Genomic DNA, 23,035 nt, shown 5'->3' with positions numbered 1-23,035 from the left:
GATATGAGCATATGCATTGTTTTATCAAATTAGGTCAATTAATATTTTATATCATCGTAAAATACATCCTTAATACCTTGATTAATTCATAACTTTCCTCTGGTCGCTAAACACCCCCTTCCACCCAGAAGTATGCAGTAAGAAAACTGATTGTGAGCCAGATCATTATATTGTGCCGGATATTTTATACTCCCTGTCTTCTCTGAGCAGAATCTATATCCAAGAAAGAGTACCACTTAAGGAATATTTGTTTTCTTTTGTCAAAATACATATATATTAATCGAGGTAGAGTGAGGGTATGAGTGAGTATAGTTTTACGCCACTTTTAGCGATGTTCCAGCAATATCATGGCGAGGGACGACAGAAATGGGCTTCACACATTGTACCCACACTTTAACCACTAGGCTACCCCACCCAGATTTGGCAGTCAAGGGTCTGATCGTAGAGTGATCTAATTCAAATGAAATTGAATTGCAACAAGTATCCAACACACCTCTCTCCTTCTCTGCCTCGGACATGTTCGGCCTGTCTTGCGCTGTTGGTTGTGGAGACGTAGCCGAGTGGCGTGAGTGGTTGCCACTCGAGCGCCGGTGTCCGGACGTTGTGTGGCGGGGGCTGAGGTGGGAGGAGCTAGAGTGGGTGGAGCTAGAGTGGGAAGTCGTCTCGTGATGGCGAGGGGAGTGGCTCGGAGACACTGTTCGACTTGTACTGCGTGAGCCGTGAGCTGGCTGAAAACCAAGATCGATCAGCTGATCCTTGGCTTCCTCCTCATTGTTGCTGCACCTGCAAAGGTCAACATTCACACCTGTTCACATCAGCAAAGGTCAACATTCACACCTGCAAAGGTCAACATTCACACCTGCAAAGGTCAACATTCACACCTGTAAAGGTCAACATTCACACCTGTTCACACTTGTAAAGGTCAACATTTACACCTGTTCACACCTGTAAAGGTCAACATTCACACCTGTTCACACTTGTAAAGGTCAACATTCACACCTGCAAAGGTCAACATTCACACCTGTTCACACTTGTAAAGGTCAACATTCACACCTGTTCACACTTGTAAAGGTCAACATTCACACCTGCAAAGGTCAACATTCACACCTGTAAAGGTCAACATTCACACCTGTAAAGGTCAACATTCACACCTGTTCACACTTGTAAAGGTCAACATTTACACCTGTTCACACCTGTAAAGGTCAACATTCACACCTGTAAAGGTCAACATTCACACCTGTTCACACCTGTAAAGGTCAACATTCACACCTGTTCACACTTGTAAAGGTCAACATTCACACCTGCAAAGGTCAACATTCACACCTGTAAAGGTCAACATTCACACCTGTAAAGGTCAACATTCACACCTGTTCACACTTGTAAAGGTCAACATTTACACCTGTTCACACCTGTAAAGGTCAACATTTACACCTGCAAAGGTCAACATTCACACCTGTTCACACTTGTAAAGGTCAACATTCACACCTGTTCACACCTGTAAAGGTCAACATTTACACCTGTTCACACCTGTAAAGGTCAACATTTACACCTGCAAAGGTCAACATTCACACCTGTAAAGGTCAACATTCACACCTGTAAAGGCAAACATTCACACCTGTTCACACCTGTAAAGGTCAACATTTACACCTGTTCACACCTGTAAAGGTCAACATTCACACCTGTTCACACCTGTAAAGGCAAACAGTCACACCTGTTCACACCTGTAAAGGTCAACATTCACACCTGTTCACACCTGTAAAGGTCAACATTCACACCTGTTCACACCTGTAAAGGTCAACATTTACACCTGCAAAGGTCAACATTCACACCTGTAAAGGTCAACATTCACACCTGTAAAGGCAAACATTCACACCTGTTCACACCTGTAAAGGTCAACATTCACACCTGTTCACACCTGCAAAGGTCAACATTCACACCTGCAAAGGTCAACATTCACACCTGTAAATGTCAACTTTCACACCTGTAAACATGGTAAAGGTAAATATTCACACCTGTTCACACCTGTAAAGGTCAACATTCACATCTGTTCACATCTGTAAAGGTCAACATTCACACCTGTTCACACCTGTAAAGGTCAACATTCACACCTGTTCACACCTGTAAAGGTCAACATTCACACCTGCAAGAGGTCAACACTCACCATGATTTACAGGTAAGTTTGGTCAACATTCACACCTGCACGAGCATGACAAACTCCAATTAGAATACTATGGTAATTGTGATGTACCTAACAAATCAAACACTGGAAAACTATGGTAATTAAAGCATTACTTCCATGGCAAATACTGGAAAACTATGGTAATTAAAGCATTACTTCCATGGCAAATACTGGGAAACTATGGTTATCAATGGTAATTAAAGTGTTACCACCATGTCAACTTCTGTGAAACTATGGTAATAAAAGTATTACTTCCATGGCAAATTCTGGGAAACTATGGTAATTAAAGTATTACTTCCATGGCAAATACTGGGAAACTATGGCAATTAAAGTATTACTTCCATGGCAAATACTGGGAAACTATGGTAATTAAAGTATTACTTCCATGGCAAATACTGGGAAACTATGGTAATTAAAGTATTACTTCCATGGCAAATACTGGGAAACTATGGTAATTAAAGCGTTACCTCCATGCAAAATACTGGGAAACTATGGTTATTAAAGCTTTACCTCCATGCCAAATACTGGGAAACTATGGTTATTAAAGCGTTACCTCCGTGCAAAATACTGGAAAACTATGGTAATTAGAGTATTACTTCCATGGTAAATACTGGGAAACTATGGTTATCAATGGTAATTAAAGTGTTACCACCATGTCAACTTCTGTGAAACTATGGTAATTAAAGCATTACTTCCATGGCAAATACTGGGAAACTATGGTAATTAAAGTATTACTTCCATGGCAAATACTGGTGTATATGTGGTAATTGTGATAAAATGATAAAATTTCATACATGGCCAATACTGTGAAACCATGGCAACTTAAATGTATCTATGGTAACTGAGATGTAACTTACATGGCCTGTATTAGGAAACCATGGCAACTGGGATACAGCTGTGGTAACTTACATGGCGAGCACGTCCTGGATGACCCCGGCCGTGGCCGCTGGAAACATGTCCCTGAGTCGAGAGGCTGGGGTGTTGGTCAGCTGTAACACCGGTTGCTCCTTGGTGTACCCCTTCCCCAACAGCTCCGACACAGTGTGCCCGTAGTGGTTGTGGTTCCTGTTGGCAACAAGCATCATCATCATCATAGAAGCTGCAGAAGCTGCATACAAGTTACATGTTGCATCACTGAGCCATCCAGACAGGGCTCGGAGTCACTGACACGTTGAGCAATTACTGACATGTATTAACTCACTAGGATATTGATAGCTTTGTATAGGCGTTATACTTTTACTCCCTTGGGATCTGTCTAATGAGTATTCTTAAACCAATGAGTAGACCTCTTTTTGAATAGATTCAACTTGAAATATTGTTTCATGTGGGGAAAGAAGGGGTGGGTGGGGGGGGTGGGGGGGGGGGGGGGGGTGGGGGGGGGGGGTGGAGGAAGAGAAGAGTGGAGGAGAAGAGTGGAGGGGGAAAGGGAGGGGGACAGGAGAGGGTGAGGGGAGGGGGAGGGGAGGGCCCTGGGATTTTAGTTGGAGACAACCACCAGGACATCCAGCAGGTCCAGCCAACCTTCAGGACAAGTAATGCTGTACAGTCTGCACAGCTGTGGTACCTTGGGTACCTAGGATGCTGGGAAGAGCTCTACACAGCTGTGGTACCTTGGGCACCTAGAAGGCGGAGCTCTACACAGTTGTGGTACCTTGGGCACCTAGAAGGCTTGGCGGAGCTCTGCACAGTTGTGGTACTTTGGGCACCTAGAAGGCTGGGTGGAGCTCTACACAGTTGTGGTACTTTGGGCACCTAGAAGGCTGGGCGGCGCTCTACACAGTTGTGGTACCTTGGGTACCTAGAAGGCTGGGTGGAGCTCTACACAGTTGTGGTACCTTGGGCACCTAGAAGCCTGGGCGGAGCTCTACACAGTTGTGGTACCTTGGGCACCTAGAAGGCTGGGCGGAGCTTCACACAGTTGTGGTACCTTGGGTACCTAGAAGGCTGGGTGGAGCTCCACACAGTTGTGGTGCCTTGGGCACCTAGAAGGCTGGGCGGCGCTCTACACAGTTGTGGAACCTTGGGTACCTAGAAGGCGGAGCTCTACACAGTTGTGGAGCAATGGGTACCTAGGATGCTGGGCGGAGCTCCACACAGTGGGCAGAGCTCTACACAGTTGTGGTACTTTGGGCACCTAGAAGGCTGGGCGGAGCTCCACACAGTTGTGGTACCTTAGGCACCCCGAAGGCGGAGCTCTACACAGTTGTGGAGCAATGGGCACCTCAAAAGCCTGGCGGTGCTCTGAACAGTAGTGGTGCCTTGGCAGTCTTGATAGCTTGGGGTCCTATTTTATGACCATGGCTATCTAAAAGGTACAGCATTATACTTACTTGATGAGAGTTTGCTTGATGACAGTTTCCGGGCAGGTGGGCAGAAAAGCCTTGACCTTCTGTACAATAGCACTGTCTGCTCTCGAAAGTGAGGTGTCTTGTTGCTATGGCAATAATGCAAAAGTCATATGATTTAGGCATGAAGTATAATAACAGGCAATCGTATCATTATGCTCATTGCTATCTAAACACATCAGAGCAGCAAGAAACTGGCTTAGTTTTAACACATTTAAGATGCTGGTAGTTTTCTTCCAAATGTTCAAAGTAATACAATAAATTGACCCCAAAATTTGCGTCACTGAACATGTGATATAAGTACGTGTGAGTAGGCGTCAACACCACTTTCAATTATATTCTCACACTGCATCGACTAAGTTTTCCTTGTTCAGGTTCTTCTCTAAGGCCACACTTTAATTTTAATTTTCACGGATTTAATCCAGCTTTTCCACATAATGTCGGTTTCAGTAAAAATAAAATTAAACGGCAATCATTTAGTTTAAAAATATAATTCTTGGTTCTCAGGCACTGCCCGCATCATCATAAAGTTCACCACACATTTAGTTTTTATTTCCATTTTTAAAAAAACAACCAAAATCATTAAACATGTTAAATATTCCAAGTCCAACGGTTGTCAAATACTGTATTCCAGTATTTTACTCATCAAGGAATACATTTATGTAGGGAGGCCCTTTCCCAGGTTGATTGTACACAATTGTTTATTGATCACAGAACTGTTTATTGGTTACATACTAGTTTGAACGAGGAAAAAAAACAAAAAAAACCCGCCCGCACGCACTATATTTTCAAAAACCATTGCCTGAGAACCAATTTTTTTATTTTTTCAAGCCTTATTTATTTATGTGAAAGTTATTCTGCCGTGGTTATATAACTGCCGTAGTCCTCTTGCATCACTGAAAGTAGACATGGAACTTATATAAAATCATAACATTTTATATTGTATAAGCGGGTCTATATTACTAGGGAGAGGCATAATTTATTTCTTAGACCGGCTGCTTTTCAGTTGGGTAGGCAGGTCCGTGAAACGTTAAAAAGAAAGTGTGGCCTAACTGTGTTTAATGAATCAATTACAAGAAAACTAAAAGTTAATAAAGTAATTAACGGCATCATATTTTAAAAAATGCTTAAAAATTAGCAAAGGAATATAAAAAATTATGTCTGTGTTTGTAAGACCAAGGGAGGCAGGAGTGAGCAATGTGTTAAAAAATAGCTTGTTGAAAAGATGGAATACTGCCCAGCTACATTAATAACAATGTATAACTTTAGTAACAATGTATAACTTTGACATCAATGTATAACTTTAATAACAATGTATAACTTGAATATCAATGTATAACTTCAATAACAATGTATAACGTTAATATCAATGTACAACTTCAATAACAATGTATAATGTTAATATCAATGTATAACTTTAGTAACAATGTATAATTTTGACATCAATGTAGAACTTTAATAGCAATGTTTAACTTAATATCAATGTATAACTTTAGTAACAATGTATAATTTTGACATCAATGTATAACTTTAATAACAATGCTTAATATCAATATCAATGTTTAACTTTAACATAAATGTTTAACTTTAATATCAATGTTCAACTTTTATAACAATGTCAATAATTCATCCACTCTGGGACTTTCTGATACCCAATTTGTACCGATTCCATACATTTTATATTATACACCATGTGCATGTGAGTCTTTCCAAAACTTCCCCATAATGAAGCATCACGACCACCACCACTGCACCATCTCATGGAAAGCACACAAGAAAATATGTACATACAAACAAAGCAAGCGTTACAGTTCTCCAATATATCCTACCGACTAAAAATAAAGGAACTGATGAAATGATGGTGACGGTGTTATTACGATAAATGTCTGAAAATAAATTCCATCACATTGGGTGATACATGCACGACACCTTGATGACACACTGTTGAATAACATGTATGGTTGCCCTTGGTATTGACCGTCATTCTGTCTGAAGAGTTACCCTTAGCTGGGCAACGTTGGCAGTGCTGGGTCACTCGATAACATACCACAGATTCTCTATTAGGGACGTGTCAGGGGTCTTACGGCCAGTCCAATGTCCATAACCCTTCTTATCGAAGATAATTCGCCATTTTGTCTGTTCTTTGCAATACTATTTGGTTGCAGTTTTAAGCATCTGCTTAGTTCAACTGTATTAGGGTGCACACACTGCTGCTTATGTGTGCACGTGCATCATGTGCGTTTCATGCAAGATGCGAAATTTGATTGTGATTAGATGTTCCTTTCAGACGCAAGTCCGCGATATTGCTAATGTACACCTCAACGATAGCTACATCAAATCATTAGTTCCCTTATGTTTTGTCGATAGTATAGCTGCAGCTTTTTAAACAAATCTATCAATCCCCATCTTCCCCAAGGCAAGGGCTTTAATTGACTATAAAAGTCCAGTTTCCGTTTCTAGGCTGGGATTTCTGGGGTCAATCATAGCGACACCAGTGGCTATTAAGAGTTATGTCCATTCTCTGTCCCTCCTATTGACCAATCAGATTCCATCTCTCATATCACATGCATTTGCTTCAAACAAAATGGAGGTGCCCAGTCAAAACGATCTGATCAATAATCATGTGATAATCAAGATATATACTGTAACAAAACAAGTCTTACCCTGCGAAATGTATCAAATAACTTGAGCCCCTTGATCAAAAACATGAAAAGATTTGCGAAACATTTGTCGACACCCAGGTGACAGTACACATACTTTGCAAATCCTGCAGTCGACCAAAATCTGCACGTTGAATCCATATTGTTTAGGAACCGGTTGTCCAGTTTGTTACGCGACTTTGATTGGACTATGCATAGACTTGTTAGTTCGGCCAAAATTTAACTCCGGAATCCCAGCCTAATTCGGCAAGGGTGGAAACTGGACTTTTATTGTCAGTTAACGCCTTTGCCTCGGGAAGATGATCAACCCCTATGTTAAATTATAATAATAAGAACATATCATTTTTAGCCCCAACCATAGTTCTGTGCTAAAACTGTGTATCCCACAGCACAAGACACCCATGCCTGCTTCTCACGGACCTGTGACTGTGTGCCAGGCCCACGTCTTTGCATATCTCGCATAGCGATGCTCTCCCCTCGTTGACCTTGACCCCTGTGCTGTGCATGTTGGGATTGGGAAGCTCCACCAGTGTGGCTGAGTGCCTGGGCAGGACACAATATGGGTTACCATGGATACCACAGCATGTAAGCATGCAGACGTACAGGTGATGGGATTCCTTGAAATCGGCTAGCTTTATCTTATTGATATTGTTCTAAGTCATGGTTTGCGTTAATACAGTTTTGAGCAAAATTTCAGTTACATCCCAACCTGTCAGCTTCATGAGGGAGAAAAGACCGAAGTAATGGTCACACATATTTACAAAATTAACAACAATCCTGAACACAATCTGATTAAAATAAGATCTTGCATCTGCTAAACAAAGATCTGGCGACATCCCATTTGGGTCATGTCAGAGCGACCTTTCATCCAACGAATCAGAGCGTCGCTTCCCAGATCATGAAAGTGACAGTTGGAATGTGATTTCTAACTATGCAACCTTGAAAAGGTTTACACGGGGTACTCCGAATGATAGTTATGGGCTTGATGACTGAATCCATACAATCTAGACCATCTATTAGCCATTCCAGAATGTTCTTTTGTTGAGATTTCAAATTTTTAATCGAGAATTTGTCTAAATATGTTTCGAAGTGTAGTCTCCAATTGGAAATTAGTGCTGTAACACAAGAAGCTGCCTTCTGATTAGCTAATGTCGACTTCTTGTCAGTCATTCCATTGGCTAGTCAACGTTTGTGCAAGGTCGGTCTGACGTGATCCGTAATGGGATGTCCTCAGATCTTTGTCTAGTGGCAGCGAGAACTAAGATCTGATTAAAATGAGATTGCACTCAACAGGTTGTTCACATCTGGGTGAATCTTCCAACCCATTAACATAAGATCCTGTCACAACAAAGGGACACAACTCTACAGACCAAAATTATGGCACCCCAATTAATAATTAATCCAGTCACTTTCCATTACTTTAATCTTGCTTTTAAATTAACAACTAATTAACTAATTTAATTGAGAACCCATCACGTGTACGTCTCTTACACAAAAAGCACATGTGGAAGCTCAGGTGGACAAAGGACAAAACACATTGCCACACATTTAACACATATAGTTGATCTTTCAGTAACCTCACAAAGCTCATCATGCTAATAGTGTAGATGTTGTTGCTATAACTGAACACAGTGTTTCCATGACGACGATGCAAGCTGGCACTAGCCACCACATGCCCAACCTGTGTCAGTGTAGCTGAACCCCGTGAAGGTCCAGGTTAGAATCAGTCTTCAGCAACCCATGCTTGTTGTAAGAGGCAACTATGCTTGTTTTAAGAGGCAACTATGCTTGTTGTAAGAGGCAACTATGCTTGTTGCAAGAGGCGACAAACGGGATCGCTGACTTGGTTGATGCATGTCATCGTATCCCAATTGCATAGATCGATGCTCATGATATCAATCACTGGATTGTCTGGTCCAGACTTGAACATTTACAGACCACAGTTGTAGCTGGAATATTGCTGAGTGCGGCATTAAACAACAAACAAAAAGAGATCACACGTTGACGGTCAGTAGAATGTTAAGTTCTCGAGGTATTCTTTTATGATGTATATGTGCCTTCACTATTTCGGGAAAATACCAGTAAATGTTTCAAATTAAGTTGCATCCCTGCATGATATACATGAACAGAAATCTCAAATTGACATTGATCATATTTGAGGCAGCCTAAATTATATATGACGTTGCCACCTTGTGTCAGTGATGAAGCACTGCACCCATCGTGATGAAGCACGCACAACGGCGCTAAGCAACTGCAGGACTACGTGTGCAGCATTGAGACTTTTTTAATCAATGTTCATGTCTGGGAGTTACAATCTCCTTGTGGGCCCTGGTACATCTGTGAGTGTAAGTAGACTGGGTGAGTATTGTTTTATGTCGCTTTTAGCAATATTCCAGCAATATCACAACGGGGGACACCAGAAATGGGCTTCATACATTTTACCCATGTCAGGAATCAAACCCGGGTCTTCGGCATGATGAGCGAATGCTTTAACCACTAGGCTACCTGACCGCCCCGTTGGTGTAAGTAAATGTTGTTTTATGCAAGTCAACAACATCAACATCATGATCAACATGATCAAGGTGGTCTGTACGTACAAAGATCTAACCAGGAATACCAGTGATTATTATTATTAATATTATTATTATGAAAAACGATCCACTCCTTCAGGGTACAACACGCAGTAAAGCACTCCACATTGTTGCCTCATATGACATGTATGGGTTCCTGGAGACGAATTCAAACCCAGAATTTTAACCCCATTTCAAGACAATAAGTTTACCAGTTCAATAAAAACAATACTTATGATACATGCGGCTTATTCATATTCAATGTTCCACAATTCTAAATATAAAATCTTATTTGATCAAATGATCACAGGCACTAATCGTATTCCCCAACAATTTCTTGAATCTTCATGACCTATCATGATCTACAATTACAATTTCCACTGTCTGCATAATCATGATAATACTAAGTTGGAATGGTACCCAACACAATCCATCAAGATCTAAGTTCACGTTGTTGGAATGTGTGTAAAAGGATTTTTTTTTTTTAAATGTGAATAAAGTGAAATGTGTTATTAACTTGTGTAACCATGGTAACATGAATAATGAGCGAAGTGATGGAGACGATACCTGAGCAGCTTGAGGCTGGGTTGGTTTCTTGAAGCGGGGATCCTCCCATGATGTCCCCTTGTTGACATGGTCGATGAAGAAACTGGAAGAAAAACAAAATCACCACACATATCAGCAGTGTTTGACATAATCATAATCTTTAGACTAGTGTTGGGATGATACACTGATGCATCGGTGGATTGCGATTTTTTACTTCTCCATACAAACATCATTCACAGTCGCACACGAAGTTAAAAATATCGATTCTGACCTTAAATGTTTGATTTAATAACTGTTCCACTAAACATTGATCAGCACTGCAAGTTAATAGGGAAAACATAAATATTTTTATTTGTTGTGCAATACTTCACACTGCCAACTGTAAATCATCAGTGTGCCAGGTATTTGGCCATCCCGTCTATGAAAAAGATGGCTTTCGCACCACAGGTAAAAGGACATGCAAGTATTGCATATCTGATTGTGAGTAAGGTATTGTGATACTTATCGAATTGCACAGTTGGTGTATCGTCCCAGCCCTACTTCAAACCCAACAAGACAGTCGGGCAGGTGACCCATAAATCAAGATTATTTCTGGGTTTCACATCCCATTCAACTACAAATACTGTTGTGTTGAACTATGGTTGTCTCAAAGTGCAAGTTTGGTGCTTATGTATTCCTTCTTAATTCATCATTTTCGGTTGTGTTGATTGGTTGGCTGGTTGGTTTGTTGTTTTACGCCACACTCAGCAATATTCCAGCTATATGACGGCGGTCTGTAAATAATCAAGTCTGGACCAGACAATCCCGTGATTGATATCATGAGCATCGGTCCAAGCAATTGGGATCAATGACATGCTTCAACCGAGTCAGCGAGCCTGACCACCCGATCCCGTTAGTCGCCTTTTACAACAAGCACTGTCGCCTTTTAGGGTAAGCTTGGGTTGCTGAAGACCTATTCTACCCCGGATCTTCACGGGTCCAGTTGTGTTGAAGCTCGGATAACTTAGTGTACTGACATGCTCATCTTCCCGAGGCAAGGGAGTTGATTGACCATAAAAGTCCAGTTTCCACCCTTGCCGTACTAGACTGGAGTTTCTGGGCTTGATCGTAGCGCCACCAGTGGTTAGAATGAGTTGTGTCCCTTTTATGCCTCTCCTACTGACCAATCAGATTCCACATCATATTTCACTAGCATTTGCTTCAAACAAAATGGCGGCACCCAGTCAAGACGATCTGATCAATAATCTGATAATAGAGACCTATATTGTGATAAAAGAGGTCTTACATCGCTAAATAAATCAAATCACGTGAGCCCCTTGATTAAAAATACAGTAAGATTTGGAAAATATCTGCTGATGCCGATTTGGCAGAGCACATCCTTTGCAAATCCTGCTATCAACAGAAATCAGATTTCGATGTCGTTACGCTATTTTGATTGGAATATGTATAGACTCGTTAGTCCAGCCAAAATATAACTCCATAATACCAGCTTCGTTCGGCAAAGGTGGAAACTGGACTTTTAAAGGGAAGTCACAGACTGTAGTTAGCTATAGGCTAAACTGCATGGAAAATATGCCAGCTCAGGTCAGTAGAATCTATAGGGCTAAATGTAAATACAGGCTTAATCCTGAATTTAGACAGATAAATTTGCAGATTAGGTAAATAATAGAGCTTATTAATAATTTATTTCATGATTTGTTGGGGCTGTTGTGATATGGACAATAGCCTTTCTATCTTTCACCATTTATCAAAACCATTCGTAGGTTAGCATGACACATACGTCGTTTGAGTTGGTGGAATTTCGCAATCAACGCAACCTTTCGAAAAATATCTGTGCAATTTCCGGTAATTTATCTGCATAAATTTGCTGCAGTGTTTGTAACATGATGTGCAAACAACCTATGACCATATAGATAAATTAAATAGGACTATGAAGTAAGGAATTCAACGTGCGACAACGTACTATGCCCTCTGGTTCGGATCCCATCGAGCTTCCCATCCTGTTGGTAGAGGTGGATACCAAGACGTCGCCATTTTGGATGTTTATGCGTCTGACCTCAGATGATTAGAGTGACCTCCCTTTGAAAAATAGTTCGAGAAATAGAAGTGTGAATAAAATCCCCGGGCTTTACCTTGTTCTTCTCGATAACGTTCATACCTTTACAATAATTACCTGTGTTTCACTTTTGTCCCAATATTTCAGCATGGAGGTCCATTAAGAACGACAGAAGTGATCGCGAAGTCAAATTTGTAACTAGGACATATGCTTTCAGACGGTTCCGGTAATGTCGAAGATGACGGGCATTCCGTATCAACGGTATACCTTCAAGTTATAAAAACTACTCATTCACTTCAATGTACGGACATTGTTTAATGACACAACTTGACTATTTGTAAGAAAAAAATATAAAAATAGAATAAGTTTATGAATGATACTCCGCTAAAACTCAGGTTACTAAGGTTGGCGAAATGAAGAGATTTCGTTTTCGGAGGCAATCATCTTCCTCCCACTTTTGACATGATCAAGAAATAAATCTTGAAAAGGGAAAATGGTTAATTTAAAACGGAGAGGATCCTCTATAAGCGAAAGCCAAGGATACCACATTAAAAGGGGCACTGGTCTAAAGAAATTCCCCGGGACTGGTTGTTGCCTTTGTTATTGTTTTCCCCCGTGAGTACCCGGATGATATAGCAGAAACTTATAGACTAGTTCGCAACCTGTGCTGCGCAATTCGTAAGCGCATGTGTAACTTTTATTGATAGTATAAGGGGTCACATCTATCAACAAAATGAAATACAGTTTTGGAAATAATAAGGAAATGTAGCTACCTTTGTGGGCAGCATCGGTAATGGTGACGAACTTTTGATAAGTCACTTGCTTGGTAATTGTGCGATTTTCGTTTAGACTATTTAGACTTGCAACACAAAATAAATATTTCTCCTGAGCATTGCTTATTTTATCGTGTTTATAATTTTTACAGCCAAAATGTGCCAAATTTTCACTTAGGAAATTCATTAAAAGCCTGAATATTCAGTTATTTTACAAATTGACTGGAAAATATGTCCATCTGTATTATTATGATAACGAATTCCAAACATTTATTATGTTTAATATCATCACCAAGAGACTGAAAATGTAACGATGAAAAGTATATTCTATATTGTTTGGCTTCTAATCCTACATTATAATCTATTGTGATGTTTATAGGCCTTTTTGATCGTCTTAATCAGTTTTAGTCAATCTGTGAAAGAAATGGACAGATTTTTCAGTCAAAATGACTGAAATATTTACACATTTTATAAATTGCCTGAGAGAATCACATTTTACAAATTGATTGTAATATATACACGCTTATAAAGGAAAAGACTTGTGAAAACAACGTCTATCGCGCATCGAAGAATTTCCCAACCAAGACGTAGAGGAACAGGAATGAATCTGTCCAATGCTACAGCAAATGAAGGAAAACAAAATGCAGATATCATAATTACAACCTACCAAATTTATGGTGTCCTGCTATTTGACATCCGGGAGGTTTCATCAGACGTCCGGGAGTTTTAAAATACAGTGCAGTCAATAAAACATGTCTTTCTCAGTTTGGTAAGATCGTGAGAATATCAACTGGCGTACAAATAAATAGAACTCACAGCAAAATAAAAACAAACAAAAATGAGTACAAGTAACAGGGTAAAAAAATATTTAACAGGCCGTAAAGGTTTTGTTCTTTATCCAACAAGGCGGACGTATAAGTAATTACAGACAATGTAAAAAATGTTTGTTTGTTTGTTGGTTAACGCACATTCAGTTATATGACGGCGGTCTGAAATAATCGAGTCTGGACCAGACAATCCAGAGTTTGACATCATGAGCACCGATCCACGCAATTGGGATACGGTAGCATGCATCAACCAAGTCAGCGAGCCTGACCACCCGATCCCGTTAGTCGCCTCTTACGACAAGCATGTATATTCCATCTGTCGAGATTACGGAAAGTAGCAAAGACTATGGATGCCCACACAGAGAGAGTGATACAGGTGCCTTACTTGCTCAATAGAATTGACAAATCAGAAAGTTTGGAAGCTTTTTTATGACACTTAATATAGTAATTGTTCAAATATCTGACAATTCTTCTCTTTACGAAAATACATAAATGGACACTATAGCACTCCCGTTACACACAAATGTTCATAAAAAATTTGGTTACTTTGAACTTATTTTTAATTCAGGGTACGAGGGTATCTCGATGATGACCCTCGGTTTGTTAACACTATAACCATGTTCGTGGAGTTACTAGGATAGAAGAAAGTCGCTTTCGGATTTCCTCCCACGTTGAGACCGCCTCAGTGGTCTAGTGGTAGAGCGTCCGCCCGGAGAGCGGAAGGCCCGGGGTTCCATTCCCTGCCGCGTCATGCCAAAAGACGTTAAAAGATGGTACTTGTTGTTACACTGGCGCTCGACATTAAGGGGCTAAAACACGGACTGGTCGGCTCGGAGTCTGAGTGGGGTATTCATGTTAAACTGCGGCATGGTATCTCAGTGTGCTAGCACTATAAATCGGCATCGGCCCGGACTAGTACAAGCAGTCACACACACGTACATGCATGTCGCTATATAAGTGTAACAATCTTGAATGTGACGTTAAACCTCACCTCACCACCTATTCCCACTTATGAGTGAGTGAGCTGTGTTTAACGCCGCTTTTAACAGTATTCCAGTTATATCAATCACGGCGTGTCAGCTGAATGTGGGAGGAAAGCTCGAAGCGATACAGGTCTTAGACGTTTACCACTTCGGTGAAACCCACGAGTATGCTGTTGACAGCCCGTGATTCGAACCCACAATCATAGGCGTGCCTGAGGGACGCAACAATGCACGGCGAATTGCGGCGCCTTGGACGATAGGGCCAACCGGGGGATTCCCCCGAAAACCCTGACACTAACAGAAGCTGTTAACCCTCTGACACGGTTGACATGTCATTTCATGTCAGTGTGAGGAAGGTGATTGTGTGGAGCACAGCCTTCTGCTGAAGTTTATTTTGATTCTACATATAATCGTATTCTGGGAATTCATACAATGACTGATAGAGATTCTTTAACAGTTAAATAACATATACCATTAACTAACAGTTAATACAGTGCGGTTGAGGCTGTGGATGTGAGCGAGTGAGTGAGTGAGTGAGTGAGTATGGTTGATTTAATATGCCTCACAATTTGTGTACCACGTGGGAAATCAAACCCATACCAGAGAGTGATTGATTGATTGATTGATTGATTGATTGATTGAGTGAGTGAGTGAGGTTTTACGCCGCTTTTAGCAATATTCCTGCAATATCACTGCGGGGGACACCAGAAATGGACTTCACACATTGTACCATGTCGGGAATCGAACCCGGGTTTTAGGCGTGACGAGCGAACGCTTTAACCACTAGACTACCCGACCGCCCCCATACCAGAGAGAGGACCTTTTTCAGTTTATATACAGTGAGAGGTTTGGTAGTAAAGTAGCTTCAAAGTTAAACTGTATCGTACAAATAAATCGATTTGCATGTACATCATCATGTATCTGTGTCATGATAATGATAATAATTGAAATATTACGATAAACCTCTGTAGTTTGGTTGAAGGGTAGTTCGATACAGAGAGGAAATCCGATAAACCGTGACCCGTTACATCTTTCCAGTGAGCGTGTGTAACGTCGTTAACGTCGTTAACGTCGTTTGAACGGTATATCTCGCAGTGTCTGCTTGATGTGGGAGGAAAGCCCGAAGTGATGCTGGTCTTCTAAAGACGTTTACCACTTACGTGAAACCAACGAACATGCCTTTCTCGCCCGAAGAATCACTTAGATAACAGAATGTGGAAATTCTGTAAAAATCAGGCTTATGGTTTAAAACCAAAAAATATATCTGGTTTTGTATCTGTACTGAAAAAAATATCTGACCTCGATACAAAATATCAGCCCCCGTAGGTATAGCGACTACTTTATTGTGTTATGTGGCGTTAGAAACTGTTGCGATTGTATTTGTAGAAAATGTCAGTGGCAGACAACGTGCGTTAGGTGAACACTTGATTTGCCTTTGCATGTGTTTGTGATGGTGCCACCGGTGGGTCAGTATATGCTCACCTTTTCGCGAACACTATTAGGTACTGATTCATAAACACATGCTTATGATTTAGTCGGAATCGTACAACGAACTCTGCTTTGAGCAGATTAATAAAGATTCTGGAAATAGTCAAGTTTGTTGCTTTAATCTAACTCATCGACACACAATCATGCACATCACACAGTTTCATATTACAGGGTCCCACGTTTCCTCTGCAGCGTTATACAGCAAACAAACAAACAAACAAACAAACACATGCGGAATATGATCTAATGTTATAATCATTATATAAACATCACACCAAATGAAGGAAGATTAACACACACAAAAACAACACTTAAAACGCTGTCTGTGATCTAAACACAAAATAATGTTCCTCATTTTAAACTTTCGTTATCGCAAATTTAAACTGCAGTGATTTTATTCGGAGACTTGTACAAAGTCTATCGAACCAGGAAGTACATTTAAGCCCCCTCGTCACAGGACCACGGACTGTGCACACACTGCCGAGTGTGGCTTGTTCAGCAGGTCTGTCTGTGTTTGGTGACCCGTTTCATTGTAGCACTGACAAAACATAGTCATGACGAAGCTGTGTGTTCATAAAAGGAAGACCAGTGAAGTTGTGGTATATGAACTGCCAGCGTGGTGCTGTTGAGGTAAGTAAACCCATGTAGGAAGACTCGCGCGGGTGACTTGCAAATGTGTTAACTGAATTCGTCAGTGAAATACTCGGCGTTTTCCGCTACCGAACTTGCGCAACACCAGCTTGTATTAAATCACAAGGCAATGTAACCAAAAAAAACCCAAACAAACTCGCAGTCGAGGAAAAATCGCAGCCTTCGGCCTCGTCTGCGAGTTTGTTAATTATCAATAACATGATCCTGTGATTAAGTTGAGAAAGTTGTTCTTACATTCTAAGTGAACCTTGTAACTTCTAAATGACGACATAGGTATACATATAACATACTCGCAGCCTGAAACTTCTCAAGCAAATAGGTGAAATCCGTTTACAGTGGATGGGTTGTTTATAGACTGCATTCGTCTCCATCGCCCACGATGGACGCAGTGACCGTCTAACAGTTGATGATGTTCATTGCGTGGATGTACCTATGCTGTGTATTCGTCGTTACTGATGTTGCTGTGACTGGCTAACGGATGCTGTGACTCGAGGGGGTGGGTGGGAGTGTGGGGAGGGGGTTGCCATGATGACAGTATATATAACAAGTGGAATATAGTCGGAACAATAAATACAAGAACGCAATGCTTTACTTCAAGATACAGTTACTGTCACTTTACTGACGTCGGTGCTACCAATGGGTGATTTATCGAGTCTAGACCAGCCAGAGACCGGAATTAGGCCCCAAGTCTGCAGTTCCAAAATGTCAGCAAAAAATCCCAAATGGGAAACCTTCCAATTAAGAATAACATAAGTATAATAATATGATTTCACTAATGTGATGGTTGAGGTGATTTGTATTTCCACAATAACAAGGCAGATTAAGTCAGACGATTTAATGCCTATTTTACATTATTACATCGGATGTAACTTTATGTCAGAATAATCTCAAGTGAGAGCTATAAACAAATTCCAGTTTGGAACAAAATATCAATTCTAGAATTCCCTGGGAGGGATATGTTTAGACATAAGGCAAAACGGCCCATAGTTCAGTTGAAAAATAAATTATTTTAAGTCACATGTCCAGCGTGTTGTGAAGAGATATTCGATATGCCTCTGTGTACAGTAATGTATAATTCGCGTTGCAGAAGAGATGATATATTGATATGTTGATACATAAACAGTAGACGACTCTAATATGGTTCATATTTACCATGTTTGGAAACGAATAGCCGTTAAATGTCTTCGAATGCAGACAAAAACATGTTTTTATAACCAACATTTTGGAAAACCACAAATACCCAAAGCTACTGCTTAACCATCGTTGTCTCACATACGATGCCCAACTGACTTTACCATTATCCTCTAATACTTTAAGCGTAACAGAACTTTGGACGGGGTATCAACTTGCATTCACTCGCAAAAGCTTAATCCAATACATGTACTTAAAACCCTTATTTGAGTATTTATAAAAAAAATACTGGTCGTTGTGTTGTAACAACAGCACTAACAACAGGCGACGTTAAAGAGAGTCTAACGTCGCGTTTAAGATAATTTCGATTTTATAGCGACGAGCATGTACGTTCGTGTTTATTTTCACTCATCCGGTTCACAGCGCGCTAGCCCACTGATATACCTTGCTGCAGTTTAACATGGATAATCCACTCAGACACAGTATACTGACTGAGCCGACCAGTCCTTGTTTTATCCCCAAAATGCCCAGCGCCAGGCAGGGTAACAACAAGTACCATCATTTACAGTCGTTTGGGGATCGAACGACCGATCTTCCGCTCACGGGGGAAGACACACAATCCACTACACCACGAAGGCAGTAATAATATCAATAATAATTTTAGTAGTAGTAGTAGTAGTAGTAGTAGTAGTAGTGGTAGTAGTTACCCATGTAGATCTGGGTTAAACAACAAACAAACAAACATTAGGATTATGTAACCCTTTCCAATTCTTCAAGTCAGTTGTGAGTTAGAGTTAGCTATTATGCTGGATAAATCATTTTGAGAAGTTTCGCAGATTGAAACATCACTTGCGTATGTGCAGTTGATTGAATAAGTATTGTGTGTATTTGTTCCGCGTTATGCTCGAGGTGAACAAAACAATGTTTGAAGGTATATCGCTTTTCGTTCAACTGGATGTGTTCGAGGTGGTACCGCTCGCTCACACATTATCTCACGCCGTATAATCTGAACACACGATTTGGAGAAGGAAACGAATCAGTATTACATGAAATTAAGTAGGCTTGAGGTCAAGCACTTTCCTGAACACGTATAAATAATAGTAATTGAATTACAGCTTTTGTTCAGATAATGCCTGATTTTCAAGTATAGATCACAATCTAACACTGATGTCATATGATTCGTTTCCTTCAGCTCGTGTAACATGCGGACATAGTTGTATATTTATTGACTGAACGGCATGCGCAACAGGATGTCTCCCTGTCAATACAACCATTGAACGACGTGAAGGAAATGGTGTCAGTTTGTCAGGGCACTGTTGACTATTTCCTTGTTAAAACAATTGAACAATGAATCTTGATAAAATACAAAAAATGTGTCCGGTGGTGCTTTATTAGTCTGTGATGCGCGAGCTTGTGCATGGGCGGATACAGCTTTTTTTTTAAATGTGGGGGGTGAGCACCATGTTTACCTGTATCCGCCCATGTTGTTTATTAAAAAATTCCCAGTCTCTTCTAGGGGCATTTTGAATAATTATCCCGCATACCCAAGACACCGGGCTGAACGATGACAGGGTTCCTTTCTAAAGCATTTCTCTAAGACTGTCCAATATATTCATGGTGAAATTTTGTATACATATGAAGCAAGGCCTGGACAGGAGTCTGCATACGATATCATTACTCATATTACCCTGTGTGCTTAGAATACCTGGCAATGAACTGTGCACAGCTAGCATAGGCGGACCCCCCCCCCCCCCCCCCACACCCACCCCTTCCCACCCCACACACACCTTATGAAAACCAATTGTGGTGTGTTGTAGGCAGTAAAATTACCAATTAACTGAGAGTGGATTTTGATTTGTTGGACCCTTCCCTATCAAAAATGCTGAATCCGCCATTGCATTGTACACGCCATCTCGTTGAATAAACGTGCCTCCTCGTCACGGCACGAAGAAGTTTCGCGAGTGAAGATCATATTCTAAGAAACGTGAACACATTTCCCGAGTTACAAGAATACGGATGTAGACATGGAGAATCTAGGCCATCATCACACGAGCCAGTCCACTTCCGGGACCGATCCATTAAGAACACAATTTATTCCACAAAATACTGAAACAGAATATTGCCTCTCCTAAAATCCCAATGATTGAACAAAATATGACTTCTGCATCTTCACGGTGGCAATTCAGAACAGATGTTTCCAGAGTCAAAACAACACTGTGAGAGAATTTAAGATCATAGCAGTACAATTTCAGCAGAAAAGGCTGATCATTGGCCATAAATAGATCATTCAATATGGCTGCCGTGGCGGCCATATTGTAGCTCAGATTCAATCGTCTTGAACAATTTCAGATGACATCTTTGATGGGAATTAAGCATGTGAACTTTCTGCCTCTTTGGTAAAGTAGTTTCTGAGTGAAGATGATGGCTGTATTTTCCAATACTAGCAGCCATATTTCAACGTAATGTCTGATCCAAATGTCTTGAGCAAACTGGGTATTATACAAGGTGACCATCCCACCCAACAAGTTTCACTAATTTCACCTTTTTTCATATTTCTTTCTTAATCAAAGATGGCAGCCTGGGGCCATATTGAAATTCCATGTTTGATGACTTGAACAAACCAGAGCCCCTTTATAGTAACACATCCAAACAATTTCAGGTGAACCCAGCAAGCTTGCTTGAGAGATCGATGAACTTCAATAAAGATGACGACGACATGCGACCACACAAGCTCACATGATCTTTCAGACCAGGTGTGCTAAACACACTAGGCGATAATTATTAGAATAAGGACAGTTATCGTATCATCTCCATAAATGGCCCAAGGAAAGATAAAATTTATTTCTAACTAAGTACAAAATATGAAAAATCAAATATTTTGTGGATAACATATGTATCCAGGCAAGTTCCAATTCTCTATGACGCCACAAGAGAAACTGAAAATGCACCAAAATAAACCCAAGTTGCAGAAAGCTTCAGTATGGAATAAAATTATGAGGTGCTCACAAACAATGCCACCTTTTATAATATCAGGAATTCTACACAGGCTACAACAGGCCATGCCATACTAGATTTCAATGCGCGTATTCCAACCGTTGTCGTGAACACAAGCTTGTAAACGTCATGACAAAATGTTTGTTTGTTGTTGTTGTTTAGCTATATGACGTCGGTCTGGAATTAATGGAGTCTGGACCAGACAATCCAGTGATTGACATCATGAGCATCGATCCACGCAATTGGGATACGATGACATGCATCAACCAAGTCAACACGATCCTTTCCGTCTACTCCTATAAAAAGTAATATTAAGAATAACCTACTCGCCACTCGGAACGACGTATAATCTGTCCTTAAAATAATGATTCAAGTCCTTCGGCTCGGGACTTCATTCACTCAGGAAACACAATCCACAATTCCTCGTAGGTGATTCTCTAACAGGCGAATGCAAATATTCATGGTTTCAATGCAATCAAAAATTCTGAATAAAATTATTCAAAATGCATTTCGATACACGGGTTTTGTCGAATGTAGTCTCCGTTTAAGGAATTGTAAAGTACTGTGAAATACAGTTCGTGTTGTCGAATGTAGTCTCCGTTTAAGGAATTGTAAAGTATTGTGAAATACAGTTCGTGTTGTCGAATGTAGTCTCCCTTTAAGGAATTGTAAAGTAATGTGAAATACAGCTCATGTTGTCGAATGTAGACTCCCTTTAAGGAATTTGTAAAGTATTGTGAAATATAGTTCGTGTTGTCGAATGTAGACTCCCTTTAAGGAATTGTAAAGTATTGTGAAATACAGTACGTGTTGCCGAATGTAGACTCCCTTTAAGGAATTGTAAAGTATTGTGAAATACAGTTCGTGTTGTCGAGTGTAGTCTCCCTTTGAGGAATTGTAAAGTATTGTGAAATACAGTTCATGTTGTCGAATGTAGTCTGCCTTTTAGGAATGGTAAAGTAATGAGAAATACAGCTCATGTTGTCGAATGTAGACTCCCTTTAAGGAATTGTAAAGTAATGTGAAATACAGTTCGTGTTGCTGAATGTAGTCTACCTTTAAGGAATTGTAAAGTAATGTGAAATACAGTTCGTGTTGTCGAATGTAGTCTCCCTTTAAGGAATTGTAAAGTATTGTGAAATACAGTTCGTGTTGTCAAATGTAGACTCCTTTTAAGGAATTGTAAAGTATTGTGAAATACAGTTCGTGTTGTCAAATGTAGACTCCCTTTAAGGAATTGTAAAGTAATGTGATATACAGTTCGTGTTGTCGAATGTAGTCTCCCTTTAAGGAATTGTAAAGTACTGTAACATGTTGCAATGGTTCAAGGCAACGTGGCAACATATGTGGCCGTTTCTATGACACATCCATATTTTATTGTGTTCAGTGTGTAAATTTGTCTGGGTTTCTAAAGGGCGTGACTGTGTGTGTCTCTACGCATTGATCAAGGCGAAGTCTACCTTACATCCACACAATGTTCTACGTATGAGAACAATGTTCACTGACTGTGCCAGTCTCTTTGACCTTATTCCATTGCAACGATTCTGCAAGATTGCGACATCTCGTTTTGTAACGGGCTTCCAAGAGGATTTCCTGTCTTGTTGACCGATGATTTATTGTGAGACGGTGGGACATATGACATGGGTGGGGGTGATAGCTGCTGTAAGTTAAAGTTGAGGTTTGGGGATTATAACCCTATTATTATTTTTGTTGTTGTTGTTATCCCCCCGGCATATACTGCGGGGGGATATAGCGATCAGCCAGTCTGTCTGTCTGTCCGTCTGTCCGTCCGTAATCATTTCCTTTTCCGGGGCAGAATTCCCAAACCATTC

The 23,035-nt window shown here is 40.5% G+C and overlaps 2 protein-coding genes across 8 annotated transcripts in view; one reads left to right on the top strand and one right to left on the bottom strand.

The window, feature by feature from the left end:
• Positions 1-23,035, bottom strand: part of LOC139476904 (uncharacterized) — a 41,829-nt gene that overhangs the window by 16,964 nt on the left and 1,830 nt on the right. For 4 of the 6 annotated variants that reach the window (XM_071259461.1, XM_071259463.1, XM_071259465.1 and 1 more), the window contains exons 2-6: positions 10,322-10,403; positions 7,605-7,727; positions 4,510-4,613; positions 3,089-3,244; positions 494-783 (exon numbers count right to left, since the gene is read on the bottom strand). In XM_071259461.1, coding sequence (XP_071115562.1) covers positions 494-783; positions 3,089-3,244; positions 4,510-4,613; positions 7,605-7,727; positions 10,322-10,403 — 755 coding nt within the window. Of the gene's footprint in view, positions 1-493; positions 784-3,088; positions 3,245-4,509; positions 4,614-7,604; positions 7,728-10,321; positions 10,404-12,263; positions 12,380-23,035 lie in introns of all 6 variants that reach the window. The other 2 variants (XM_071259464.1, XM_071259466.1) reach the window with 2 other exon arrangements.
• LOC139476898 (uncharacterized) overlaps positions 16,896-23,035 on the top strand; it is a 41,693-nt gene continuing 35,553 nt past the window's right edge. For both annotated transcript variants that reach the window (XM_071259454.1, XM_071259452.1), the window contains exon 1: positions 16,896-17,057. The gene's annotated coding sequence lies outside the window, so the exon portion shown is untranslated. The remainder of the gene's footprint in view (positions 17,058-23,035) is intronic.

The sequence above is a fragment of the Haliotis cracherodii genome, unplaced genomic scaffold (genome assembly GCF_022045235.1).
Source record: "Haliotis cracherodii isolate W230 unplaced genomic scaffold, xgHalCrac1.p SCAF_30, whole genome shotgun sequence".
Taxonomy (NCBI): Eukaryota; Metazoa; Mollusca; class Gastropoda; order Lepetellida; family Haliotidae; genus Haliotis; species Haliotis cracherodii.
This window is presented reverse-complemented; position numbering and strand designations above follow the sequence as displayed.